Here is a 21145-nt window from a genome sequence, read left to right as displayed (position 1 = left end):
GGGAGGAGAGGAAATTGGTGGTTACTCCAGAAACAATTTATTTTAGAAGCATTATATGTAGACAACTTAGATTAAGAGTATGATAATCTTTGAACAAATGTTTCAGATAGTCAAAACTCCATTTATTTCTGTGGAACTCTAATGTACATTTAAGTTATTCAACTTTACAAACAGCCTTCTATGTATAAATAACTAATCTTATGTTGTTTCGATACTTCATGTTATTGCATATTTTCAGTTGTGGGTCATATTATAACTACGTAAATATAATTATTTGATAGTACATTATGTTCAGTATTGATTTTATTTGTATATAATAATCACAAGTAAATATATTTATTTCAGGCTAATATCACCATAATTTGGGTTTTTTCTCTCTCCTTGATCTCTTGCCAGAATTATGTCTTGCTTAAATTTGTGAAAGGGCTCTAGAAACACCCTTTGTAGATGTAACTTTTAATACATGATAAATAGGTAAAATGTGACACTGAATATCTACACCTTTTTTAATGAACTGTTGGATCTCCATCAAGTTAGTATTCAAGCAGAAATTAACCTGATTGTGTTTATTCTTCATTATTGTGTGCTTACACGTCTATAAAAAACAAGTCACTAAAGGAGGTCCCAATAGCAAAGAATATGGAATAGTCCTATGGAAGATGATGAATCCTTTAGCCTAATTTTGAAAGCCCAGTTTGCTAATTCTTTCATTATGTTTCTGGGATTGAGCCTTAAGTAAATTGCACTAATGTTTGGTTATTACAAGGAGGGGAGAAGGTGAGTGATGTAAAAAAAATTGTCTTCTGAACCTGCCAGCTAAGGGTATGTGGGTGATCATAAAAGTTGATGAAGAGCTGGCACTAAAACTTATTTTATTTTTGTTTTATTTAGATTTTCATACACAACTTTCTGAGACATTGAAAGACAGACAGACTGGCTGGCAGCAGCTGGCTGAAACAAAGAACTCCCTAATACGTAAGGTTTTCAACTTGCTTCACTCTGAACCCCTATAACTAAAGTTACAGCTTTGTTAGCTGTGTGATCCCACTTTGATGAGTTTAGTGGGATTTATATGATTCTTATCCTTTATTCTATTTGTGTATATGTATGTATTTACTTGTTTATTAGTCAATGTTTACATGACCGCTTCCTTATTTTAAACTGTTGGTTTCAAAGCATCCATCTGGCTGGTTAACTCATTTTCAAGGTGTAGTACCCAAAGTGTAGACATAGAGTAGGAACTAGGGAGACTCACTGCTGGGCTGGGGGCGGGGGCTCACCAGCTACATAATGACATCACCAGTGAAACTCTAGCCTGTGACCAAAGCCTATGGTTTAACCATGGCCTGTTATGTATGGCTTTTTCCGTTGCGGTCACCCCCCAACTACTTTGGAGCTTTGTTTTGATTATGCTTTTATTTTCCGACCATCAGAGGTCACCTCGCTCTCCCTGCATGAAGGGAAGGTGACTGTAAGCTGGTTTGAGTCTCCCTTAAGTGGTAGAGAAAGTCGGCATATAAAAAGTCTTCTTCCTTGACCATCTATTCTATATTGTCAGAAATGAATTAAAACAGTAGATAATATACAAAAATTTAGTGAAGGAAATTCTGTATAATATATATGTCGGTGACACTTTTACTGTTCACCAAGCCTACCTTGACTATGCTAGGAGCAATTTCCTTTTTAAATTTCTGCTTCTATTTTAAATCACTACTTGGCTTCAATCCCTTATAATTTTCCAGGGAGTCTCCTTTTTCTGTTTATTCTGGGTGCCAAGGACTATAACCACTTGTGCTGCCTTTGCTGTTATAATTCACACATTTTTATGTTCTAAAAACAATAAGGTCATCCATTGTGGAAAAACTGAATTAGTCCTCCTAATCTGTATAAATAGAAATAAAATAATAATAACTGTCAATATGATATTTTGGTACCATTGAGGCATGCACCTATGATTCATTTGTGGGTATATTAAAATATAAGCCCATCACTTATTATTTAATGGTTAATGGAATGATGGCTGCATATGGAATCATGTCTACATATATAATCTCAATTTAGTGATACAAAAGTTGAATATTGTACAGTAGAAACAACACATTGTACATAAAAATGACACAGTTGTGGGAACTGGCAATAGTGTCAGCTTTCTTTGCTAGTAATTCAGAGCCTGAATTATGGCTACATCCTGAGTTTTGTGGTGCCAGTAGACAGATGGCACTAGTCTTTGTCTTCCATCTGAGGATAGATGGCACTAGTAGTTTTTCATTAACACAGGACACACAGTAAACACAAGACTTTTATTTCACTGTGGATAAAGTCTTTATTTCATTGTTGTGTTTTTACTATATCTTGGCTAACCAGGAACCATTTCAGTATACTCTAAATGTACCAAGCAGCAAAAAAAATACCTTAATGTTGTTTCTCGTTGAAAGAAAGGGACTCTGCACAGTCGTCATTGTCTCAGCCCTGCTGCATCTATGGAAAACTAGGAGAGAAAACACTACGTTGTAGAACAGGTCATTGATTTTCAGGGGCTCCAGTTGATCCGTGTTGTGTCAACAGAGTCAATACTGAGAAGCGGCTTCACAGCATGTACCAAGAGCTGTAATTGCTGTGTGTGAGCTGCTGTATGAAGGGCTTTTACATACAGCCAGCCTTTCAAACCAATCTGCTGTAGAGGCATTTCTTGGAGCATTTTCTATACTTCCCCATGAACGATCCTTCATTGTGCAGTAACTTAGGGCTACACCTGATTTTCGCCCACAACATTTTTGAGAGTGGATAAAAACAAAGGGTTTCTCAGTGCCTTTTTTCTTCTTTTTCGTGGACCATTGATTGCCTGTTCCAGATGCTTCTTTCCCCAATTTGATTTAAGTGCCATTTCAACAAGGAGTCAGATCCAACATTCAGTCCACAGAAGGTGCAAATGGATGCAAACTTTTCTCTTGTTTCTTTCCTCCCAACAGCCCTTTCTAACCATGAGAAAGTTGCTTCCCAAGACATGGGTCTTGTGTAGACTAATAGCCATATGGTTCGGGAGCTGCGTTAAGGATGGGAAAGGTGTCAAAAGCATGCTGTCCTACTCTTTCAGTCAGTGTAGCTCCACTGAACAAACATTTCATCCCTTTCCAGGTCCTGAACTTTCTACAATTGGAAAGGGCTGCTGAGGGCAGGGAAGTAAGGGAAAGATCAACTATGCTTGATCCCACAGATAGTTGGATCCAAACCCAGGAGCTTCTTTGTGAGATGATCCCAGCCAATCGGGGATACCTTATGATACTGTGAGATAATCTGATCTGGCTACCAATCAGAGTAAAGGCAATATTTCTTGCCATTATGCTGAATGGACAAGCATATGAAGTCCATTCCACTCAATTTAATCAAAAAGCCTATATAGGACGTTGGCTTGTAGACAGTATACGGTTACATTTGAACACAATATTTGTTTTACACTCTAAATAATAATCAAAAGTTCATCCTGTTATATTTTGGCACACCCATATTTGATACACACTTTATGTAGTGTTGGAGAGGAGAGTAGCATTAAAAATACTACATTTTTCCTTGTTATACCACTGTTGCTTGGGAAGATAGATATTACACATCTATCTGATGGATTTTTAAATTACATAGGACTGTCTGTGTTCTAGACATGCCCAGGTTGCTTCGCCTCACATACAGTGTTTCTCATAGCCATATAGGAAAGTTACGTTTTTGGTTAAACAAATTTAGCATCTAGAACATTTTCTAATTATGTGATGATATGATACAAATCAATTAAAATATTAATTAAATTTATATTACAGCCACTGGACAGTGTAGTGTGAACTGGGAAGCTGCTTCTTTAAATGTTAAGGAATCGACTTTCTCAGCCTCAAGCCTAAAATAGCAATTTGTGAATAATAAGTACTGAGATGTAAGAAGAATCTTTCTGTTGGGCTTGTGGAATAAAGAGAGCCACTGGTGAGCTAAGGGAGAAGTTCTTACTGTTGGCTAGCAGGGCAAATGGATTTGAAAAGCCATTTGCTAGTCCCATTTACTGCACCTTGCTAGTCCCATTTAACACTATATTGGGGGAGTTTTGTTTTTTGCTTTGTTTTTTTGCTGTTAAGTCACAGCTGATATATGGTGATGCCATAGGGTTTTTAAGGCCAAGAGATGTTCAGAGGTGGTTTGCCATTGCCTGCCTCTGCATATCAACCCTGAACTTCCGTGGTGGACTTCCTATCCAAATACTAACTAGGCCTGACACTGCTTAACTTCTGAGATCTGATAATATTGTGGTAGCCTGGACTATCCAGGTCAGGTCTGACTCATGACAACCCCATGAAGTTCCACCTTATGCTGGTGCAGCCCCCTTTTTTGCCTCCTGAGCTCTTTCGGCCGAGGAGTTCAGGAATGCTCTGTTAGAGAGGTTTTAATGTTATTCACAGTGTCATTTTTTTTCAAAAGAAAAGAGTTGGATTTAGCCACTGTGTTTGGATCTCTAATATTTATGACATTAATCTTAAATTAACTACTGAAAAACAACTTAGTATTTCTTATACTCAACATCTTTCTTTAATTTTCATAGAATATTGCATTTAAATAAATGAAAGCCTGTCCCTGTTGCTATTCTACTGAAGTTAGCTTGATAAAATTAATCCACTGATAATTTCCTGTGGACTTCAAATATTTATTCATTTTGACTTCGTACAGTTTATATATTTTAAAAAGTAGAACCATTTTTATTTAGGTAAGCCAATCTATATTTATGCTCTGCAAGTTTTTTCATTTAACATTCTACGGTTACCAGTTTCGGATTTAACAGTTCCTTTTCCTGCAGTGTGCTGTTTTGCTCATGAATGACCTACTGGATAATGTTAACTGCATTATAAAATGTGTGTGCCTTGGAAATAAAAAATATATATAATTTGTGAGAGTGTACAATATTTTGAAGAGAACAGTTAATTGCAAATTAGGTATTTGCAGAAAGAAAACTGTGACATCTGTGTCTGATGGTAGAAATCCCCAGGGCAGATTTAATTTTTGTTGTGGGATTTGTGTCTTCATAACCCTGATATTCAAACTAACAAATTTGCAAACTTTGGGAAACAAAACAGATTTCATCTTGCAAGACATCGCTTCTGGCAAAATATTCCATCGTGTCAGATTTATACAAACCCAAGCTCGGGTATATTGCACCATGTCCTAGAATATGTGAAGCCATGAAAATAAGTGGTCATATTTTAAGAAACTCAGTGACAGCTGATTTTTTTTAAAAGCAGTTTGTATAGGACATTTTACACAAGCTTCCAGCTTAAAGAAACTCATTTTGATGGAATAGGTGGCATTTTTTTTACACAAGCAATGACAAAATAAACACCATCTGTTAGTGTTGACTTATTCCATGGTATTCTCACGCCGCATGATTTTATCCTATTTTTAAAAGTCCCCCCCCCCCAAGAAATAGTTAATGACACATCTGGTATACAGTAGAGGTGCATTTGGGGTGACTACATGTAGATGCACATTTAGAAAAAGTGCTGCCTGAACGGTTTTGTTAAGGGTATACCATTTTCATATGCACCAGTGCTAATGTATTTCTGTATTGAGACTATGTTGTGTAATATATAGATGGCAATAATAATCACAACGATAACAATGAAATTCTCTGTCACTGTGCACAGTTTATTAATCTTACTGGACAAAATCCAGAATTAGTAAACCATATTTTCACTGATTTAAATGGCTGGTAAGCACATGCCTCACTGCAGTTGAAATTACTAGGATTTAAAGTGCTTACCTTTGGCTTGGATCATGCACATTGTTCACAGTGAGATCTAAACAAGGTGCATCTACACAGGATCATACCAGGGTTCCACAGTCATAAACATGTTTCCTTTGAAATAACATAAATTTCTTGCAAGTAGGTTGTTGAGGATTGTAGACTAACGTTTCAGTGCTGTGCACTTTTACTACCAAGCAAGCTGTATTTAACTCAGTTGTATTGTTTCTAAGTAAACAAGCATGGGGTGAGGCTGCATGTGTGATAGTGCTTCATTACCTGTGTTTTCTGTGTTTTCCCGTGCCATTGTCCCAGCTTGTGCTGTTCCAAGAGAATCCTCCTTTCAATTCAAAACAATTCTTTTCTGCGAGTTCCAGAAGCTGTGAATAATCCCCGAATTCTTTTTTCAAACCTTACGCATTGAGAAAATTAGTGAAAAACATTTGCAGAAGCATCAGATATCATCCCCCCCCCCCCATGCTTTAATAATTGTTGAGTTGACGTAATGGAAGGACATCACTAGGCTTAGAAACATCATACCAGTAAGCACTGAAAGGCATACTTCAGAGAAAGTTACAGATAAGGCAGTAGGCTGCCAAGTGAAGAAAGAGAGATTAGAGCTTCAGTCAAAGAGCTTTCTCACTAAAACTGTCTTAATGCTTTGAAATAATGGAACACGCTAATGAGTAGAATTATTGTAGAATATCTGGGGTGTTACTGTAATGACTCTGGAACAGCAAATGAATTAATCATTGTTAATGATGATGAATATTTAACTGATGAAGTCTAGCCTTGTCCATTAAATGGTTACTGTGCTCTGTAAAGATGGATTTAGAGCAGACTAACCCTTTCAATGTCTGTTTCTCATGTGAATTGCTTGCTTATTTTACACTTTTTTACACCTAGGAAAGCCAAGGTGTTTCTTGGTTTCCATATTCTTGTTTCAAATAGCAAGAATAATAACTTCCTGGCAATTATTGATTTCACCTTTCTGTCACTTTTAGAGATCTTCCCTGCCTCAGAAATGTGCACTTTCTATGTGCTGCTTCTTCCATTTTCAAGTGACCAATATTCTCCTATTTGTTTCTTTCTAGTGTCTCTAAGATCCACCCTTTTTTCTCTCTACCTACTGTTAAAATCCTTGCCTGTGGTTTGATCTTGTCAGACTTCTAGCTGCTCTTCCCTCCTACCACATTTTCATTTTTCCAGTTGGGTTAGAGTGCCCACCCTGAAGTCATCTTTCCTCCCCACTGTTATAACAGCTTCACGCTAGAAGTCCTTACACTTGCTTCCTGATATTTTTATTGCTCCACCTCTCTGAGGACTCAAGGTGGCTTACAAAGGCAACACCATGTTGCAATAAACATATTAAACAGCTTAATATCCTACACCTTTCTGAAAGCCCGCTAGTCTGTTTGCCCCCCAAAAGACCTTTAGAAATAAAATGCCTTTGAATGCCTCATGAAAAACAAGCAAGAGGTGGTGCCTTCCATATGTCTTCAGACAGACCATGACTAAGAGCCAGCATGGTGTAGTGGTTAAGAGCAGTGGTTTGGAGCGGTGGAGTCTGATCTGGAGAACAGTGTTTGATTCCCCACTCCTCCACATGAGTGGCAGAGGCTAATCTGGTGAACTGGGTTTGTTTCCCCACTCTAACACACACACAAAGCCAGCTGGGTGACCTTGGGCAAATCACACACTCTCAGCCCCATCTATCTCACAGGGTGTTGTTCTGGGGAGGGGAAGGGAAGGTGATTGTAAGCCGGTTTGAGTCTCCCTTAAGTGGCAGAAAAGGCGGCATATAAAAACCAACTCTTCTTCTTCCTCTTCTTCCTCTTCTTCTTTTTCATGATCCTGCCCCTGAAAATGCCGTTGCCCAAGCTGCTGCAAGAGCACACTGATTTGAGAGATAGTCCCGGAAGAACTATACCGGAAGTCTACCTGAGGAATGTAATTGAGATTTAGGAATATATTAGATGTGGGCATGAGGATCCCAGGCCAAGAAAGCCTGTAGAAGTACAAAGCAACAGCTTTAATTGGGCCTGGAAGCAAATAGGCAGCCACTGTAGATGTTGGAGCACAGGTGGTGTATGCTCAGCGCCTGTCTGCTGCATTTTGTACCAATCAAACCTTCCAGGTCATATTCTAGGGAAGCCCCATGTAGAGAACATCATGATAGTCTAGGGTTCCCAGACCCCCTTCCCGTGGGTAGGGGATTCCCTGCTTGGGGCCCCATCTCCCTGGAGCTGTTCTGCTAGCTGGTGGGGTGGGGGCTTAACAGCAGCAAACTGAGGCCTAGGCCTCTTTCTCTGGTGATGTGTCAACGTCACTTCCAGTGCGAACCGAAAGTGACGTCATCACATCGTTGGTGATGTGTGGACATTCCAGTATTTGAGCAACAATTCTATGGTAAAATAACTTCTACTATAAAATTTTGCCCAAATACCAGAGCATCCCCAGTGACATGATGTCGTTGCTTCCGATGAGTCACCGGCCTCAGTTTGAAAGCAGAAGATCTTTATGTTAGCTTGTTCCGGGTTGGAATTTGCTTATATAACAGAGAGGATACAGGATATGCGAACTTGAAAATCACCAGAATTTGTGGACTATTAGCATTACCCAAGGATGAAACTGAAATATTTTTGCATAAAATAGTTACATTAGGCTATTTATTAAGAAAAAGTAAATTGAACTGAATTAGGCATGTAGACTGATCAGATCCAAACAAGTTGTAAGTAGCAGTCAGTGACTGAAAGTTAGCCTACTTGATTTTTCATTTCACATATCCAGTGGTAAAGGAAGTATCTGTAACATTTGCTTCCCTTTGGTGCCAACACAGCTAGATTTGAGACCAGTAGCACCTTCAAGAGCAACAAGATTTTCAGGGTATGAGCTTTCAAGATGCAAAGCTTCCTTCATCAGACGTCTGACTCGGAAAAGCTCATACCCTGAAAATCTGGTTGGTTTCTAAGGTGCTCCTAGACTTGAATCTTGCTGTTCTACTGTAGACCAGCACCGCTACCCTCTGAAACTAAATTGCAGAAACAGTATTGGATCTTTGAGTGTTTGAAACAAATGCCTTTCACCAGTAACTCTTGTTACCTGTTAATTTCATGAAATTCTCTTCCATCAGTATATTGGAGCACTGTTCGGATCACACAGCAAATGCACGATCTGGGTGGCTATATACTATGCTTAATGTCTGGTGATCAGAATGTTTGCTTTCACACAGCATCTTTCATTGGAACAGCTTTACCCATTTCATAACATTTCAAACAACTATGTTTGTGACTGAAGGCCATAAACTTGTGTTCTGAAATTTATATATTCTCCAACCACTAGGTAAAGCCATCCGACTGAAAAGGAATGAAGAGTCTTGACTTAGCATGTTCCATTTTCACTTTGCCTTAACTGTTCACTGCCTTACAAGGATCTGTATAACTTCAGTGGTATGGAGACAGATCTGTGCCTTGACTCATTACCTATTCCCCATGTAATTTCTTTTTGCAATAGTTTTCCCCCCTCTAAACGAGGCCTGACCCGTGAGTTATCACTTCTCTGTAGAAGTCCTTTGCTGAGGTGATTTAATTAACATCCATCTTCCTCTATCTTCTTACCTTTGTTCTCAGAGCCACCAGGTAGCAACACTAGCCTGGATTTTTAAGGACTAAAACTGCTTGTTAACTTTGCTCTGACTGCCTCTACGTGTAATGAAGAGCCTCTGGGCGGCTTTGAAGTCTCCCCCCCTTTAAAACAACCAGAGAAGATCCAGTGAAAAAGAACATCTATGTCTGTTTTATGCCTTACAATTGAAAAAGCATTGAATTGCACACGAAAGGTACTATTTTCCAAAATGATTGAGTAGCAATTTCTACATTACAGAAAAGCATGTGGTATAGCCCTCCTGGGACTATACTACTTCAGGTAGGATGGTGCATGTTTGAAGCTGTCACATCAAAAACTTCCACCCGTGAAAAGCTAGCATGCTAGAGAAAAGGTTTCCAGCCTAGCTTTCTTCCTGAGGTTATTAATACTTAAGTGTCAGAGTCAAGTGTTAGAGTCAGATACTTATCCTGTTACATATATATCAGTTGTGATAAATATATGCCATAGATGGCCTAATGGATAAAATGCATTGTGTTTAAGGTGGTGGTGGGGGAGGGGTTTGACATGTAAGATGGATTTGGGCTGTCTATGATCCAGGTTTACCAGAATTAATGTTGCACAATTGTCAATATTGACTAGAGGAGGATCGGTCAAGGCTTTTGTATTTTAAATTTGATAAATTAGATTATACTAATCTTTGGCCATTGGGGTCTCGCAAGGTTACATCTTGTACCCCATGCTTTTGAACATCTACATGAAGCCTCTGGGAGAAGTCATCAGGAGATTTGGGCTGAGTTCGCCCCAATATGTGGATGACCCTCAGCTCTAGGGATGTGCATATCGATATGCCAAAAATTTTAAAAACTGAAAAATACCTTTTTGGTATCGTGAGGGGGGGAATTCCAGCAAAAAAATGGCAGCAATAAATGGACGTAAAAAAAGCAGACCCTGAATAATGCCAGCCCCACCTTCTGCCCTTTGCCACAGCATCAGGAGATCTGCTGCCACAGCGAAGCACAACTGAGCTCCCAGCCAGCCCCGCCTTCAGTCCTTTGCTACCACAGCTGAATTCCACATGGACTTCAACTGTGGCAGGATGCAGAAATGAAGGCTGGCCTTGCTCTGAGCCTAGCCTTCAACTGGGCACCATACTGTTTGGGTTCAAGTTTATTAACCTGCATTTTTCAACAAATCCAGAAAAGGCTGAATTAAGTATTCGGCTTTTTTGAAAATTTCTGAGTCTAATAAACCCCAACCCGAAAAATACTGGGTGGGGGGGAATTGTGCACACCCCTACTCAGCTCTCTCTTTTGCTTCCAGCACATCCTAGGGAAACTGTGGAAACTGTGAACAAGTCACTGAAGGTGGCCGTGAGATGAGGGCTAGGAAGCTGAAACTTAACCCTGACAAAACAGAGGGGCTATTGATGAGGTGGTCTGATCCAGGAACGGGGATATCTTCAATTCTGGAGCAGGTTTGTGGCTTGGGGCTGCTGCTGGACCAAGGGCTCCTTTTGGATAAACAGATGGCAATGGTGGCTAGAAACACTTTTCACCAACTACAGGTGGTGAGCTGGCTGCAGCCAGTCCTGAGTAGGAAATATCATGTCCACTATGGTAACATATAGGCCAGCTTACTCCAGTACACTGGGTGTGGCGCTGCTCTTGAAGACTGTCCAGAAGCTGCAGTTGGTACAGAATGCTGAGGTGAGAATGGTGACTGGAGTTGGTCATAGGGACCATATCACTCCAGTCTTGTTCACATTTACACTGGCTTCCAATTTGCTTCTGGGCCCAATTCAAAATGTCGGTAATACTTTAAAGCATACCTGAAGAATCCTTAATGCCTAATGAACCTTCCTGACCATTCCAGTCATCTTCAGAAGCCCTGTTTTGGGTGCTCCTGCAACCTGAGAAAGGGCCTTCTCAGCTGTGGTGCCATAACTTTGGATCTCCTTCCCCAGGGAGTTCATCTGTCTCTCTTTATTGTTGTCTTCTGCCGACAGGTGAAGACTTGTTTTGTTTTGTTTTGTTTGGTGTCGCCTCAGTAATTTTATATGTGTGTATAATTTATATGATCAAGTGATACCAAACACACCTGAATGTCTTTGTTTTGGTGTCAATCCAAGGCTAATTTTGGATGACAAATCCACTGTTGGCATATTAAGTTTGGGAAAGAATCACATCACTCTTAGATAATGGACATTTATGCTCCCAAAATTGCTAGTAGTCATTAAGGATATTTGTAGAACCTTTTTTCAAGGACACTGTATCTGGATTTTAAAATTCTGTTACTAGAATTCAGCTAGTGATATAGTAAAGGTTAAAGAAAACACAGATTTCATGGTGACTGTACACTTTATATGATTAGACAAACTGGATTTCTGCCAGTGCAGAGTCTAGCAGTTTTTCAACATAAAAACTGATATGAAAAATATCAGAGCAAGTATTTATGTCTAAGGTAGAATAGTGAATACTAATAGTGCTAATGCCCTGACCTGGATGGCCCAGGCTAGCCTGATCTTGTCAGATCTCAGAAGCTAAGCAGGGTCAGCCCTGGTTAGTATTTGGATGGGAGACCACCAAGGAATACCAGGGTTGCTGTGCAGAGGAAGGCACTGGCAAACGACTTCTGTTAGTCTCTTGACATGAAATCCCCAAAAAGGGGTCGCCATAAGTCGGCTGCGACTTGACAGCACTTTACACACACAATAGTGCTAATAATGCTGAATCAGGTATCCTTTATCAATGCAGTTGATGTGCTGCTTTGCATAAATGTAATTTTCCCCAGATACCTCTTAGTCTTGCCCTAAACTGTGTAAACATAAAAAAACATGAATAATCAAACCTCTGTGAATGATAGCCGTATGTATTATGTGTACCAGGATCTCTACACTACTTTGAAACATCTTTTAAACTCAGTTCTTGTAGGTTATCCGGGCTGTGTGACCGTGGTCTTGATATTTTCTTTCCTGACATTTCGCCAGGACCACGGTCACACAGCCCGGATAACCTACAAGAACTGATGAACTCTGACTGTGAAAGCCTTCGACAATATCTTTTAAACTGTTTTGCATGAAATTAGAATAGAAGATCACATTCAGATTATTCCAGTACACTGCCTAGCCTATGTGGGTGGGGTATGGAGGAGGCTTAAAGTAGCTTCCTGCCTTCCTCTGTTTAGGCATCAGCTACATTTCCCACCTACCAACCCTGGGAACAGTGTGCGAATCTGAATCCAGGGTCGGAGGAGCATGCCTATTATATTAGGTGCTTTGGAAAACAGGCAAGGCAGTGGGCTTCCTAGAGGCACCTGGTTGGCCACTGTGTGAACAGACTGCTGGTCTTGATGGACCTTGGTCTGATCCAGCATGGCATTTCTTATGTTCTTATGTTAATAGCTGGTCACTTTGGGGCTGAACAGGATTTTTTTGGGGTTCTCTATGATTGGTTTTGGGTTCCTTTTTTTGCACACACCAAAAAAGGCAGGGGGAAACCCAACCCCAAAATTGAATTAGGTACCAGTAAGGTTGAGCAAAAACAATATAAAAATGAATTAAACAAAACAAATCACTTTATTATGCGTGCGGGTATAAAGTGCCGTCAATTCACAGCTGGTGTATGGTGACCCCATAGGGTTGTCATCCTCCAGGTGATGGCTGGAGATCTGCTATTACAACTGATCTCTAGCTGATAGAGATCAGTTCATCTGGAGAAAATGTCCACTTTGGCAATTGGACTCTATGCATTGAAGTCCCTCCCCTCCCAAAACAGCCACCCCAAAAACCTCCCGCTGGTGGCAAAGAGGGAACTAGCAACCCTATGACCCCAGGAATGGGCTTTCAAAGCAATTGAGAATCAGAAATGGTTTGCCATTGCCTTCCTCTGCAGAGTCTCCCTTGAAGGACTCCCTGCCAAGTACTGACCCTGTTTGGCATCCAAGATCTGACAAGATTGGGCTATAGCATGCTGCCTCCCCTCCCCAATTTATTGCACTTAAAATACAAATTTGAAAACATAGGCCTTGGATTTAGGCCTTTGAACTGAAAGGGACTGGATTAAGTAGTCCTCAATATACAATATATAATACAAATGAGTTTCTCAAAGTTGGTGATATACATACAAGACCACAATAAACCAGACTCAGTGAGTATCTCATAGTTGATAGCCCCCAAACAAAGCCACAGTAAATAAGACCAAGCACATTTTGGCCCTAAGGGCCTTCTGCAGTGGTCACAAATACACACACTTTTTCTTTTTTGTCATCAAGTCACATCGGATTTATGGCGACCCCGCAAGAGATGTTTGGAGGCATCGCAACCCTGGTATTCCTTGGAGGTCTCCCATTTAAATCCTAGCCAGGGCCAGGACTGGGAGTGTGTGACTGGCCCAAAATCACCCAGCTATCTTCCACAGTGTGCATGGGGAACAAGTGTGGGGAACAAGTGTGGTGTAATTAGCCAGACCAAGTGTTAATTGATTTCTGCTCATTTTATTCCATGAGGCCAAATGGTGACTTTATAAAGATGATGGATCCTGTTCCATGATTTTCATGCTCACACATAAAAAAATAGTAAATTATATCTACTCTTGGCAGTTCATTTCCTCATATTGGGTATGCATACATCAACCAACAATCTGACTAAATAGGCTATAACTAATTTGGCAGGAATAGGGCAGGTTGCTCGTGATAGGCAGGGAGAATCTGGCAGGAACCTGAGGCATCATGCTAGCACAGTCATTTCCAGAACAGACCATCAATCATCATATGGCAGGGTGATTTCTCAGAAGGAGGGCCATGGGTGTTGTCAAGCATCTGCCAAAACCTTCATTGTGAAATTGGTTGTGGCAGAGGGTGTTGATTCTCATCACCTCTCAGCACAGTTCATGTGCAGACAAGGGTAAGCAAAGCTGGCAATTGTTTGCAGGTTGCATTTGGAGCCATGGTGGTGTTGCCTGTCCATGTAAAGTGAGAGTTACGTTGTTGACGTTGATCAGTCATTTAATAATTAATTTAATAATGTGTGATGCCTTATTTGCAGGGAGGTACCTGGGACAGCTTTCCCATTTTAGTTATTTGCAGAGGCCAGTATGAGATTTCAAAATTAGATTTTGTTTATTTCTCCCCCTCCTAACTTGACATACATTGAAAACAGAAACTGGATTGCAGAAAATTGGCTAGGGAAGGTTGGAAGTAGGCCAGATACATAGATCACACTTTGGACTTTCAGGGACATTTAGCTAAGATAGTGTGGTGTTTCTGCAGATATGAGGAGGCTGTGGAAGACTTCTACTACAATAAACATGTTTTAAATTGAAGAGAAATAAGTGTACTATTGGGATATAATTATCCACTAGCCCGCTTGACTAGGATAAGTGGCTGTTGTCCAAGGTATATTTTGTGAGCAGTAGAAAATGTCATCCGAGACCAGGAAGAACTCAGAGATTTGGGTATAGATTCCAGTAGCCTGACAAGAGTTCACTGAGCACGGAAGAGCACTGGATTCAGCATAAGGGGATACTTCATCCCCTTGCTGCGACTCAACTGTTTTTTCTGTACTGGAGCTGCTGTGCTGCTACTAAGGATGCTGGTTTGTTGGGAGGGAGCTGTTTGGAGTCCAGATTATCACCTGCACAGTAATCTTCTTTGAATATCTTTGGCATCCTTCAAAATACTGATGACTTCCCATTCTTATTCTTATTAAGAAACATGAAAAAGGAAAATGAAGTTGCTTTCAGTTTTCTTTAGAAAGAAAGGTGGGGCTCTACTGCAGAAGTTGTAGGAAGAGGAAGCATGTTATAACTTTGATATAAGGGGGTGGTTTTCAAATATCAGGCAATGTTAGACAAATATTCGACAGTTGCACTGCCGTTTTGTGTATCAGTGCAACTGAGTGTGGTCATTTATGCATGGTCGCTTTAACCTCCTTTATTTCCTGTTTCAGCCAGGAACAAACTTTTCAGTATGCACGTTACCTCATTCCTTGGAAGCTCAACGCTGTTTCAATGCAAAATGAACCCGGCTTTTCCCATTCCTCTTCTGGAACCCGAATTAAACCATTCATCCTGGCTCATTCCGGAATCACCGAGCGAGCGTACAACTTTCTCGGGTTGAGCTTCGCCCCACCCTTTTCCAAACCCCTCTTCAAGGCAGCATCCAGATAGCCAAACAGGGGAAGCACAGAAGATTGGCTTCTCTCACTACCAATCACAAAGCAGTGTGTAAAGAGACAGGGATTCAAGTGCTTCCTGCTACCTTGGAGCTCTTTCTGAGTAAAAGAAAGGCTTTTTTAAAAATGAGGCTTGGATTTCTCCCCCCTCCTTTCTTCAGATTGCTCCATTTTTTGTTTTTTGTTCTTAAAATGTTTTTTTATGTGGCAGTTGGGTTTGGGGGGAAGAAAATCTTCTCTCGCGAGGTAAACCAATTACAGAGCAGCATTTAAAGGGATGGGACTTGATTTGAACTTGGGAGACTGCTTTTCTGTATTCCTGCCTCCATTAGCACACAGTTTCGTCCCTGATCATTTCAGCCAATGCATACAGTTTTCCCCAACCCCTAGTTACTTTGATCCTGGCTGAAATGGGGAATAAAGGAGGTTAAAGCGACCATGCATAAATGACCTGTGTCCTCTTTCCACTTTTATGCTTGAATATCCCCATCTGGCTCTTATACCCTTGCACACCTATTGTGTGTCCTACCTATAATACTTCTTTATATGGGCTTCTATGCTCATCCTTTGCTGTTTCCATTTTGTTTTTAGCGTATAGTAAACTTGGGCCTGCAAATACTAACCCCAGTCTTTCCTGTCCAGTGATTCCCCTGGAGTTGCAAACTACACTTTGGGCAATCTGGCTCTTGACTGCTTATAGAACTGTTGCCAGTCAAACGTGTGAAATGATTTGTACCCTTTTCCCAGTGGTGACCCCTACCTATTTAGATGGGTTGTACCTAGGGTTGCCAGCTCTGGGTTGGGAAATACCTGGAGATTTTTGGGGCAAAGCCTGAGGAGGGCGGGGTTTAGAGAGGGGAGGGACTTAAGTGCCATAGAGTCCAACTGCCAAAGGGGTCATTTTCTCCAGGTGAACTGATCTCTATCAGCTGGAGGTCAGTTGTATTAGCAGGAGATCTCCAGCTAGTACCTGGAGGCTGGCAACCTCCAGCTAGTACCTGGAGGCTGGCAGGTATTATTTTTTGGCTACTGGCAGATATGGGGAACTTTTCTTCATACCAACTGTTTGACGAGGGATTTTGTGTTTTCCCACTGCCTGACAAATGTCCTTTTCCTAAATGTGATCGAAACGAATGCCGTTTATTACAGGGGTGGAACTGCAGTTCACACCAACCTGCACCTCGGGTAGCAGTCATCACCTTGCAGAAGTGGTTTCTGAACAGCCTGCCATGGTCACCGTGTAAATGTCAAAGTGTTAAAGTCTTGCAGAGAAAACATAGATGGGTGACTCCTCTGAGGGCAGTATGGATTGCTAGGAAATTCTCTAAAGAGCACTTGGCTGTCTATCATGACCAAATACGAAAGCCTTTGAGTCATAGCCGGGTATCTGTTATGGACAGCATTTTTAGGTGATACACAATATTGTAACAAAAATAGCACTCATGTCCCTATTAGGGTCTCTTATTTTCATATGTCTTATTCAATGAATCCTAAAGAATTATACTGTTCAGCTTCTGTGGGGAGTGACAGACAATTCACTATATTTTGCTCTTCCTAACAGTGGGTATGTTTTTTTCAGTGTTACCTTTTGTGATGGACAATTGGGTCAAAAGTTGGCTTGTAACATTCTAGTGTTAAAGCAAGGGGGGAAAGCAGCTACTTCTTCATCTAGTCTTGTCTAGCTAGGCAGTCATTATGATGATGATGATAGAAATCACTCACTTATGAAAACAAGTATCCTTACGGTTAATAGTGACCAGTATGGTGTCAGAGAGACTAGGAAATAGAAATGACTCTGGAAAAAAGAAAGGAAGGATCTTTTTATCTCATTGTTTGTAGCCAACAAGTAGCATTTTATGTAGAAAAAAAGTAGTCAAGTGTTCAATCTAAAGAAGATAGATGGGACTGACGTCTATTGATTTTTGCAGTCGGTATTTTTGTGATACACATCATTGACATTGCTGTTGAGGTGTTCTGAAGTTGGTAAAAGTCAAAATGTCAAGAAAATATATGTTGTCTCAAGCATGCACAATGGTCAAAGAATAGAGAGCTTTGCAGCCTAGAGGCCATCTCTGTCTGTAAAACCAGAGTCTGAAAGGGATGAACAATTTAGTCTCCACTTAGAATCAAGCATTCAAAGGATATTGACTAGCTTCTGAGTGTTTTGGGGAAAAAAACAGTACTAGTGCAGAGCCAAGAACATCGTATCACTTCAAATCGAAGAACTATATCAATAAATATGGGGAGAGGGTGGCAAAAGTCCCTTTAACTCCATTTTCACATAGGTAAACTAAACATTAACACAGTTTCTGTTCCAAGTGCTGTTTTTTTCTGAACTAGCCTGGACCCATCTTATTATCCTTCCATTGCCAGCTAACTTCCTTTTCACCCTTTTAGTCTAATTTAATCTAATGACCTTTCCTATAGTATTTACCTTGTCCATGAAGAGGAAGAGTTGGAGTTGGTTTTTATATGCCAACTTTCTCTACTACTTAAGGAAGAATCAAACTGGCTTACAATCACCTTCCCTTCCCCTCCCCACAACAGACACCCTGTGAGATAGTTGGGGCTGCGAGAGCTCTAAGAGAGCTGTGACTAGCCCAAGGTTACCCAACAGGCTTCATGTGTAGGAGTGGGAAAACTAACCCAGTTCACCAGATTAGTGTCCGCCACTCATGTGGAGGAGTGGGGAATCATACCCAGTTCTCCAGATTAGAGTCCACTGCTCCAAACCACCACTCTTAACCACTACTCCATGCTGGCTCTATGCAGTTTGTCAGTCATCTTGGAAGGATCATGTTGTTTTGGTATTGTTTTAGTACATGGGTCAAAAAGTATGATGATGATGATGATGCTCATACAGTGCAAAAAATAGCAGTAGTCCTAATTATACCTAGAGATATGAAGGCCTAGAGGAAGAAAATGTGTGTGGAGGGTGGTCTTTGTGTGTTTTTCCCCCGAGGACCTCTTTTTCAATTTTCTGGTGAAAAAAACTGCAAAACTTTGAGGAGCGCTAAAAAAAAAAAAACCACTTATGAGACATTTTCTGTTTTAGAATGAGTAAAATGCTTCTTAAGGCAAGATTTTCACACTCAAAATGTATAGCATGAAAAAGTCTGAAGACTTAAAAAAAATCCACTGGAAAAATTGGGAGATCATGGGAAATGCTGAACTGAGTCGTATGAAGATAGATCACGATAAGTAGCCATTTTAGTCTGTCATGAGTAGTAGAAAAAAAAGCAAGAGTCTAGTAGCACCTTAAAGACTATTACAATTTCTGGCAGGGTATGAGCTTTTGTGAGCCACAGCTCACTTCTTCAAATACAGCTAGAATGTGAGTCCATCTATCCTTAAGTAGAGACAGTGAACTAGACACACAATGGCAATGTAAATGTCAACAGCAAGTAAATGGCATTAGCAGGCGTGATTGGATTAGGTGTGATATGCAGAGGGGTAGTAGCATTACCAGTGCTGATTTCTCCAAGCCTACTACCCCTCTGCATATCAAACCTAATCCAATCACGCCTGCTAATGCCATTTACTTGCTGTTTACATTTACATTGCCACTGTGTGTCTAGTTCACTCTTCTCGACTTAAGGATAGATGGACTCACATTCTAGCTGTATTTGAAGAAGTGAGCTGTAGTTCACAAAAGCTCATACCTTCTGCTCAATGCAGGATCACCCTAGAACATCCCTGATGAATGTTTGTCCAGCTGCTGCTTGAAGACTGTCAGAGAGGAGGTGTTCTCCACCTCTCTAGGCAGCTGATTCCATTGCTGAACTGCTCTTACTGTTAACAAATTCTTCCTAATGTCCAGCCGGTACCTTTCCATCCATAATTTATACCCTTAGTGGGAGTCCTAGCCTCTACTGCCAACAGGAACAGCTCCTTGCCCTCTTCTAAGTGACAGTGAACACTGGAAATAGCCATTTGATGTGTTTTGATGTAAGTAGAATATAAATTCTTACAGTAATGTAAGATAGCAGAGTTGGTATTAAGTTAAATATTGAGGGAAAATGAATGTTCATCTTATATCTGAATATATGATTTTAACCCGTCCCAAACATCATGCATAAATTTTGTCACAAGTCTGAGCTGAAAAATTAGTAGTTATTACCACAGAACCAGAGCACCACAGCAGATGCGGTTTGTATACATGCATTGGGAATTGAGGCTCTAGCAAATTAGAACTCATTTTTCAGTGTTCTTCCCAGCTGGAGTTCAGAAGGGAAAAAATCCTATTTACTTGCCATAAATGACACTATATTTCTTTCAACAAACCTCTCTGCAAGTTTGTGTGCATTTCCTTTATTAAATGATAAAATCATTTCTAGCTTTAGATTTTAGCGTGCTCCTGCTGGAGGCATTTGATTGTGGAGATCAAGTCTGTGACATTGCCAAGGCAGAGCATTTCTTATCCTTTCTACATTCTTGGAGTCACAGGGAGAGAACAATGACTTTTAAATTATTGTTTTAATGGGTATTTTAAAATCCAACCATAGTGTTTGCCTTCTCCAGATATGCTGCAAGTCTTTGACATATTTCCCAAAAGATTTCACCACAAACAGAAAGCTATACCCTCTTGTATGCTCCAGAGAGATTGTGGCTCTTTTTTTAAGCTTTAAAGAAAACACTTCCGTGTAGATTTCTAATGCTTGGAAAAGCTGCTGGGTTGATAGAACTAGATAATGAAGTTGTTTATTAAATCAGCGAGCAAATGTAATATGAGCAGCATATTCCCAGCTTTTTCCTGCCAATGCTCTCTGGTACAATTGATTGGAGTCTACTACTCTGGGTAGTTGGGCCAGGGTCATTCATTCTTCTGCTCCTTTGGAGTTTTCTAGACAAGGAGCTAGGCATTTCTCATTCTACCCATATTGCGTTCCAAAGAGCAGGGGGAGCTCCGAGTCGGAAGCAGGGAGAGAAATTAAAACACAAAACAAACAACGGACACCAATTTATTTGGGTTAACAAAAGGCCACAGCTTTATTGATTACACCAGGTGGAGCATTGGCCAAGCATATGGCATGGATCCAGGCATCAGGCGACCACCATGTCAGCCGATGTAGTGATCCCCAACCCCAGTGCTGGGAGGGCAATGGAGTGGTGAGCCAATGGTTCCACTAGGACATAAATCTCTACGTGGTCCCTTTGCCACCTGGGAATGGAGCAACATGACAGTCCCCGAGCTGGGCATCTGTGGTAGGACTCCACCCCAGGACCCCTTATGGGGGTCCCCAAAAGATGGGGAAGGCAGGCAAACAGGCGCATCCTCTCCAAAATGGATCCAGCCCAATGCCAAAACTGCCTAAGCTGTGATAGAAATAAGACAAATAAAACCATGAACATAGGGAAGGGGGGGATCCGTCATTGCTGGCAACAATGCTAGGAGGGAGGGCAAGAGGGCCTTATATGGGCAAAAGGGGCGGGGCTAGGGCTGCCCACCTCTAGGTACTAGCTGGAGCTCTCCCGCTATTACAACTGATCTCCAGTTGATAGAGATCAGTTCACCTGGAGAAAATGGCCGCTTTGGCAATTGGACTCTATGGCATTGAAGTCCCGCCCCTCCTCAGACCCCTCCCTCCTCAGGCTCTGCC

The 21145-nt window shown here is 40.9% G+C and overlaps 1 protein-coding gene across 3 annotated transcripts in view; it reads left to right on the top strand.

Moving 5' to 3' along the window:
* The window catches only part of TENM2 (teneurin transmembrane protein 2), an 860742-nt gene that overhangs the window by 329469 nt on the left and 510128 nt on the right, over positions 1-21145 (top strand). For all 3 annotated transcript variants that reach the window (XM_056867244.1, XM_056867243.1, XM_056867245.1), the window contains one exon: positions 892-975. In XM_056867244.1, the coding sequence (XP_056723222.1) occupies positions 892-975 (84 nt within the window). The remainder of the gene's footprint in view (positions 1-891; positions 976-21145) is intronic.

Source organism: Euleptes europaea, chromosome 1 (genome assembly GCF_029931775.1).
Source record: "Euleptes europaea isolate rEulEur1 chromosome 1, rEulEur1.hap1, whole genome shotgun sequence".
NCBI classification, from domain to species: domain Eukaryota; kingdom Metazoa; phylum Chordata; class Lepidosauria; order Squamata; family Sphaerodactylidae; genus Euleptes; species Euleptes europaea.
Note: the sequence above shows the minus strand (reverse complement) of the source record. Positions and strands in the feature narration are given on the sequence as shown.